An 8,882-nucleotide genomic window follows, 5' to 3' on the forward strand; every position below is an offset into this window, starting at 1 on the left:
TATGCACTGTACGTCATGTTTCCTCTGTACCAGTCATGCGTAATCTTGCGCTCAGTGTTAGTTGGATTCAGACTGCACACACCGTTGAGGAAAAAATGTCCAAGCAACCAACCTTTTCTCTTAAAACCACACAACTTTTCAACTATTAACACCTTGCATGTCAGCATACGTTGTCGACATCTTGAATGGACAGTCACCATCACTTATTCCAGCGCGTGTGATTTATTCCATCAGCTCCTGGGATCCTTCACTTCAGCATCTGATCGCGTGGCAAAGCAAATGGCATGGTTTTCAGCTTAGTTTCTGTGTTGTCCTGAATCGGAATCGCAAATATACTGTCCGATATGAAAATTACATTCGGTTTCGTGGTCGTCAGCGGGGGCTTAACTGGTATTCTTAGTTTCAGCTGTTTAGCGCTCGCCATTGGAACTGAATACTGGTACATCATTGAAGACAAGCGCGCGAACCACACTGACCCGGCGCGCAGTCACTCTGGACTTTGGGGAGTTACAGATGGTATGGCGAACATTTTCATTATGTCTTTACCCATGAGAAGCTTTGAATGAACTCTGATCGTAGCCCGATTCTTTTTTGAATAGATGCATTTGTAACATCTTGGGCTTTTACTGGTGCGTAGTTCACTGACCGTTCGTTTGACCAATGAATTCCCAGGACCTTTTCTGTCATAACTTAATAAGCCATACAAATAATTTCATAGAGATTCCACCCACCACAGAATCATTTCTGCACCCTGCTGATTTGTTTTGTGTTTCTGACTGTAGATGTCCAAAGTCATACAGAAGACACTAGATATTCAGAATCAGAAAGGCAGATGCAAAGTAAGTGTTATCTTTTTCATAAACACAATGACCATAACTCCCTCTAAACTCTGCTTATTGTACTGCAATGAATGTTCCATCATGAAATATCAGGCTATAGGCTATATCACTGATCCATGCATTCAATGTTAGCTGGTGTTTTTATAAGCCATTTCTCTGTATGACATAACAGCTATAATTTACTTAATTCAGTCATGCATAGCGTGATTGCCATCTTACTGCCTCTGAGTCTGGTGATGCTGGTGTTTGGAGGGATCTGCGGTCTCGTCAGTTCCCTAGCCAGAAGCCGGACACTCCTGATCGGATCCACTTCATATTTCCTCCTGTGCAGTAAGTCTGACCCACTGAATGCCATGGTTCGCTCAGTAAACAAACATCTATACTGTTTTAAAATTAAAGATACACAATGTATTATATGTTGCCTGCAAAAAGGTTTGTCAGCAGAGGACACAACTTTGTATGACCGTCTGAAGAGAACATAGACATATTTTACAAGGGCTGGTGGAAATAAAATGTGGGGGGAAAAGCTACCTTCGGGGTGTGCTTCCAACACTAAATTTTTATGGTTTCGGTGGCGGAGCCGGAGAGGTGTCCAGGGTGGTGTGGCACTGTGCTAGTAATTCACACAGTGCAGTCACAGTGTCATAAGTTATAGTATAGGAATGTTTAGCTGGTTTGAATGTGAAATAAACCTTTTGGACGACACACTATCTGCCGCATTGAAGAACTCATGGTTATCACTTCTACCTCACCATATCACACCATATGAATGCCTGGCAAGATGTGCTGCCTACTTTTTTAAAACACATTTCACACTGTGCAACTACATTTGACAGATTTTGTGCCTCATAAAGCATGCTATCCATGTTTTAAAGGTACAGTAAGTGAATTCTGTGAAACGCTGTTGAAAGTGGATCGGATAGAGCTCCACAACACACTTGTAGCCAATCAGCAGTAGGACGGAGGTGTATGTACTCATGATGGGGGAGTTTTGAGTGTCATTGTTTGTCTGGAGCTGGGGCCTATACCATGATGGTTGTTGAACAAACGCAAGGTTACAGGATTAGTTTCAAGTCGACAAAACCAAACCAATTCAATCAGGCTTTGTTGGTACCATGACGCTGATCATCAACTTCCTCTTTCAGATCAGGCTTTGATCCTGAGTTCATGGAGCACATGCACCTGAAAGAGTGACATCAGTATCGAACAGCCAATCACATGTCTTAAAACCGAGAGAAATTGAGATTCTTTTCTCTCTTCTGCCGAAGATTAAGAGATTTCTGAATATTAATTACATAAATGCATTTACACAGCATGAGGAAAATATCTTACTTTATCAATGCAAGTGAAAGTTGTGAGGTTAGTTGATAATATATGTATAGGTATACAGAAACTCGGACATGTAAGCTCATAAAGCATTAATTCTTAATGCTTTATACCGATTCCAAATCTTCTTTATGACATATTATCTGTATATGATTATGTTCATTTTATCTAAATGTGTAATAATCATTTTTAAAGTAAAATTTCTCATGTGTAATGGATAATTAATATAGGCTAATATATAAAAATTATATAAATAAAATAATTATAATAAATAATTATTGATAAAAGCCAATTTTGTCTTTAAAAACCTTTTGCTATGTAGTGACCTTAAATTTGGAGCTTGCTTGAATCAGAGATTTGTAACTTTGCTCAAAGCTGATTGGTCCAATTTTGGTTTGCGATCTCTTGCGCAAGTTAGCCGTGAGGTGTAAGTTACTATGCCGATGAACACTGCTAAAACCCAGGGTTGACGCGAACTAAACTGAAACATACCTGGCTATCCACCTACCGTCTTCATGGTACAGGCTCCTGGTGTGCTGCTGGCGACTAACAACTTGCTTATATACACCAATTCTTCTTTCTCTTTCATTCATCATCCTCACTTGTCATCCTATCATGCTTCAGCTATGATAAAGAGACGTGCTCTCCTTTTGCATTTTGGGGGCGGAGCAATGAAGAGTGTTTGAATGTTTGTTTGGGCTGATTTAAACATCAACTGTGTTTCTCAGTAATCGCTTACTGCGCATTTAACTTGAAACATTTCTGTTTTAACTGCAGGTTGGACAAATTGTCAGAACACCAGGCTTGTCCCCACTACATTTTAAAACCTGCTTTTATGTTAAAATAGCTTTATATAATAATATGGGTGTTTCACATAAATTAACTTTTTTTTTAAGTTGCCAGCCGGAAAGCATTTTTTTAAATATATATTTTTTTTTTACAAAAGTTTCATGGCCCCAGAATATTTTGTTGTATGAATATCTGCACATGCAATATATCAAAAGAAAGAACGGACCCTCTGCTTAAAAAAAATCTGTTGTTTTCTAGCTTTGTATTCTTTTTTATCAACCCTTGAATGTGGGTAAGTTTCATTAAAAAAAGCTACATTTTGAGCAAAAGACTATACGTCTGGATCGGATTTAGAACAATGATCAAAAAATAGATGAAGTATGGAGTCCATTAACACCCTTAAAGCTTGCACAGTCCTATAGCTCGTCCTGGGTCGACTTTAGGCAGTTTTGATTTGAATGCTGTTTAATGTATAATGTTGATGATGTTATTTTACATATGCATCTGCTAACATACTGTATGATATCGCTTTTTTCTGCTTCTTCTTCACTTGTCTTTTGATTGGAGATTATACTCTTTCAGAAGATGCCTAATAGCGCCCCCTACCGTATAACAGTGAAAACACAAAAATCGGGAAATTTCTCTTAATGACGGGGAAAGAGTTAAATCATATTTAAAGGATGCATTAAAACATGGACAGCACACATATGTTCACTTGCTGCCACCTTATGTGGGTGGGACTAATGCATGGGTGGTAATTCAATTGACTAGTGCTTACCAATTTCAGCAAATCTCTTTGGGTGAATGCAAACAACATTAATGGCGCTTTTACATTGCCAGCTCAACTCGACTCGACTCGCCTCGTCTCGCTTTATGCTCCGTTTTCCATTGCAGATAGTACCTCCTCAATAGTACCTGGTCGTCATAGCGACGCCGCAGGAAATGATGACGCAGTGAATAGTGACGATTCTGACCAATCAGCAGTCTGCCGTGTTTTCACGTCACATTTTAGAACCTCGCCGTACCTGGAAGCAGGTACAGGTAACTTTTAGTCGAGTCGAGGCGAGCTGGTACTGTGTAGTGGAAAAGCGGCATAATTAACATTCATGAGCCCAACAACAGCCTGCTTGTCATTAGTGTGACATGTCATGCATTGACAACATGCTATGCAAGAAGAAGTGAGCAAAAGAAGAAGTATTTGAATTAATTTAGTTAAATAGATCAAACATTTTACACTTAAGTAACTTTTAGCATGTTCTAAGTCTCAGACCAATTAAACTTGTTTCTGAAGACTGATAGGATGCAACACAGGTAAACAAAGTTCAAGTTCACGCATTTGGTTGTGCAGTTCTCTGAATGACATTCAAAAACTGGAAAGCTAAAGGCATAATTCACCAAGAGTAATTGTTATGTCAGAGTCTTATGGGACTGAAGTTATTGCGTTTCATCGTTTTCCTCTCATGTAATTGATAGGATAATAGAGAATGTCCCCCCAGCTGTGATTGAAATCGGCAATCTTGAGGTGAAAGGGAAGGTGAAACCAAAAAAGATCTGGGTAGATTTATGTGAAGGATAATACAGCCACCAGTTATTCTAACCATGCATCAGTCTCTCATTTAAATGTGATAGTAGGCTATTGCTTTTGTTCTTCAGACAGTCAACACATGTACAAGAAGAAGAAAATAAAACAGAATAACAATAATGCTGAGTGCAACCAGAGCTCATTTCCTGAGACCCCTGCAAGAAATCCCAAAGCAACTTAAGTATCACAGGCAGAAGAATTTAGCTTTGATCTTCGTACATGCACACATAGACACAGCTGGTTTGCTCTTTACCCCGACACCAAACAGCATCTCACAGCCTGTCCTCTCACTATGTAGCATGAAGGCATATGACTTGAATAAAGGTTTCCTTAAAGGAGCCAGCCAATGATTCCCAGTATTTACCAGTGTGGTAATAAAGAGCGCATGGCAAGAGTTTAACACGGTGAAGCTTGGAATGTAAATGAGAGGGTAAAATTGTGGCATTGTTCTTGTTCCTTACTTATTTTGTTATATTATTACATCAGAGAATTTCACATGGTGTTAATGGTCTTCCGCTCATAAGATGAAAAATCAGTGCATCTATTCACCAGGCTGTGACTTGTGACATACACAGTGCTATATAAAAATAATCAGTAGTTTCTGGAGAGTACAGACTGTTTGTTCTGAATGAACCGGCAAATAAGATCAAAAACAAGTCAGTCTGTTCCTGTCTAGACTCTTAGCCATGCTAATTAGAAAATCTCTGTTTATTGGCTCTTAATTTTATGTGCATATTATGGCTGGTGCAAATCCATTCTCATTTTGTCGGTGTTTAATTAGATGTGATTTTTGCTGCTGTGTATCCACATCAGCACATTCTGTTTTAATGAAGATTTGGTAATAATGGCTCACGCCTTGGAATCATCAGGCGCACCCAGGGTGCCACAGGAAGCTAGTTTGACTTCCTCCCTATTTACATCGCTGATGCTTTTCATAATTCTGAGAGAGCGGATGCTGTAGACTATAGTCGTGTGTTTATGGCTCTGTGCTTACAGTAAGAGCAGTGTTTCTCTGCATGTCTGGGAGGAGAATGTTTTCGTATTAAGTTCTGGTTCAGTTGATCACAGAAAAAAAGACAAATCGTTTTTGGCGGCTTAAAATATGGGTTTATCAAACTAAATCACTTACATAATGCAAACATTATGCGAGCGGGAATAAGATCACTGGATCCAGATCATTTAGCACAGGCGAAAGTATGTTACAATCATTTAAAACTGAAGTAAAAGCTTTCATCAGATATCAGATCCGCCAAGATAACTCCCATGCTTATCAATGAATGCTGTTTAAATCTATTCCAAGAGTTGTCATGATTGAACTAGACTTTTCAGAGACATTTCTTTTTAAACATAAACTATGGACATCAACATTTGACTACCAAGTACTTTTGTGTTCATTTTGTAAACCATATATTGTTTTATAATTTCAACTAATAATTATCATAATTTGTCTAATGCTATTGCATTCATATATTTTTAAGTGTAAATTAATTGTCTGATTACTTATTGAGGCCACTGTATATAAGTAAGCTACACTTAAAAATATATGACTATAACATAATATTCCTTAAAGTCCTTAAAGGGACATGGTGATGGAACAAAAAAGAGCTGGGAGGAAAAAACATGTGACCCTGGACCACAAAACCAGTCACAAGTCGCACGGGTATATTTGTGGCAATAGGCAACAATACATTGATTTACATTGATTTGATTTATATACAATACAAAATTTTAGATTTTTCTTTTACGCCAAAAATCATGAGGATATTAAGTAAAGATCATGTTCCATGAAGATATTTTGTGAATATCCTACCGTAAATATATAAAACATTTATTTTTGTGAGTGAATGCAGCACAATCGTGAACATAAATACACAACTTTAAAGGCGATTTTCTCAATGTTTCGATTTTTTGGCACCTTCAGATTCCAGATATCCCGGCCAAATTGTGTCCTATCCTAACAAACCATACATCAATGGAAAGCTTATTTATTCAGCTTTCATATGATGTATAAATCTCAATTTCAAAATTGTGACCCGTGTGACTGGTTTTGTAGTCCAGGGTCACATATTTCAATGCATTTGCATTCGCCCGAGAAACTATGCGTTCGATTGTAAAACCTTTGCGTTTTGAGAAACTGAGAAAAAAAGAGTTCTTTGTGAGTACACAGTTTCTCTGGAGAATGCAATACATTTTTGCGAGAATGCAAAAGCATCGACATATAATTTTCACTCAAATCTCATATTTTTTTTTTCCATCACCATGCTCCTTTAGGGGCAAATCATATGGTATTTATTTATTTTTATTTTTATTTTTTTTAAAGAAAGATAGCACAAATTCACTTTTCAAGCTAAATATTTCACAAAAATAAGTTGTTATAGGTACACAATGCCAGCACATCAGAGCCTTTAAATGTATTATTCATGACTGAATATAGATAAATGTGGCAATAATAAAAGCACCCCAGCCCACACGCAACAAATGTTCTGTCAACTACTTGTCATTCATTTAAAGAAATTGCCAAGAAGCATAATAATTGGATTTAAACGTTATCTGCTGAATCAAGGCTGATTGTTGTCGATTAAAATTCATTTTTAGCCCACAGCTAAATGTTAGCTGTCTTTTAAAAATCCATCAACAAAGCAAAACGAATGTCTTGTAAACCTCTGATAGAACAAGGTGTTGTCTAAAAAATGATGCTTAATTGGTTTTGTTTGTGTGTGTGCATTGATGCGTGCTTGTGCATGTGTTTTCTCAGGTCTTCTCACTCTCTCTGGGGTGAGCTTGTACATCATGTACTCTCAGAAGGCTCTGGAAGAGACCGAGAGGCGGATGGGCCGCGAGCAGATGGCTCAAGTGTACACATCATACGGGTGGTCTATGGGGATGGCCTGGATCTCCTTTCTTCTGGAGGTGATCACTGGCCTTCTTCTACTGCTGGCTGCCAGGCTGGTGCCTTTAACTCAGTATGAAGAGTCTGTTGCTCCCATATAGAGCAGGTTCGTTGAACAATACATGTCCATTTCAGGCAAGAGACAGTATTTGTCAAGGTAAAAATGCAGAACCTACACATGTACATTACCTGTCCTAAGTTTGGACACACCTATTTATTTCTATTATGGGTTTTCCACATTCTAGAAGAATAGTTAAGTCATTAAAACCATAAATTAACACAAATGGAAGTAAACATTAAAAAAAAAGGGTTGTGAAGATATTCATACATAAGAACAATTTGTTAATTTCAAACACTTAAAATCATGAGAAACGTTTCTTTTGAGCAGTCGTGTAGACAACCAAATTGCCCTTGCAAAATGGAACTATCTGCATAAGTCTGTTATGTAAATTTCATTTTTACATCTACTGAATTTGCTAGTAAATTTCATGTTTGCTTCTCTGATGTATTCTCTTTTATGCAGGGCTCCTGTTTTCCAGTATTCGTATTTGCTGCTTTTATCTTCCTGTTATTATCCTTGATTTCACATTATGAGTGGAGCGTGTAAAAGGAAGCGTGACGTAACTGTATATGATTTACAGCAGTGCATTGTTCATTAAATATGTGTAGTGTATGAAAAGGCCTTTCTGTAAGATATTCATTTAACTTCTGCAATTTGATTCGCTTTATATCTTCTTTTATGTTTTAAATGGCTTCATATTTCATAATAGTGAGCTTATCTGATGTGTAATTTATTTACATGGGTCAGACTGTCCTTTTTAGAAACTGTGCTAAGATGGATCAAATATAATCAAAGTTATTTCCCTCCTCACATTTCTAGCAATTAAACAAATTTAATATGCAATGCCAATATAGAGACATTCCACAATCCCTGGGACTTTGAATGTCTTGTGAGTGGTGTTGTTCTTGTAAATACTGTTATCGTAAACAATGTTTTCCTTTTAATACAGTCTTCTCGTTTATATTTGTGTTTCTTGAGTGTTTTGCACTTTAACTTGATTAGTAACTGCTGTTGACTGTCGTATAGACAGCTTTCAGTCTCAAAGAGAGATAGTGCTTTATGAAAATCTCTGTTGACTATTATTCTGATTTTGGCTTATGGCAACAGTGAGAAACATTATGCTTTTAGATATCTGTCAAGATTAAAGCCTAACTGAATTGACTTGTAGATAATGGTTGTTTGGATATTGTAAATTCAGGATATGACCCTTTTTACTTTGGCTTTGCAAAACTGTATAACGGTGCATCAGAAGACTGGGAAAACATCTGACTTGCAGACAAATAATAATATATCAGGGACAACTGTAATATTTCACATTTTTTGTGTACGCTCTAATTTTGATTACATAAAAACGGCTTTAAACAAATCAACAACAGAAGAACAAATGTAAGTCAC

General features: G+C 37.3%; 1 protein-coding gene across 1 annotated transcript; it reads left to right on the plus strand.

Moving 5' to 3' along the window:
- Window positions 1–49: 49 nt before the first annotated feature.
- On the plus strand, window positions 50–8,447 carry tmem235b (transmembrane protein 235b). Its single transcript, XM_081392400.1, has 4 exons — window positions 50–516; window positions 783–839; window positions 1,032–1,169; window positions 7,292–8,447. Exons 1-4 carry the CDS (start codon window positions 345–347, stop codon window positions 7,525–7,527), a joined length of 603 nt encoding a protein of 200 aa, XP_081248526.1. The 5' UTR covers window positions 50–344; the 3' UTR covers window positions 7,528–8,447.
- Window positions 8,448–8,882: the final 435 nt, after the last annotated feature.

This window comes from Scardinius erythrophthalmus, assembly GCF_964197995.2.
Source record: "Scardinius erythrophthalmus genome assembly, chromosome: 18".
Taxonomy (NCBI): Eukaryota; Metazoa; Chordata; class Actinopteri; order Cypriniformes; family Leuciscidae; genus Scardinius; species Scardinius erythrophthalmus.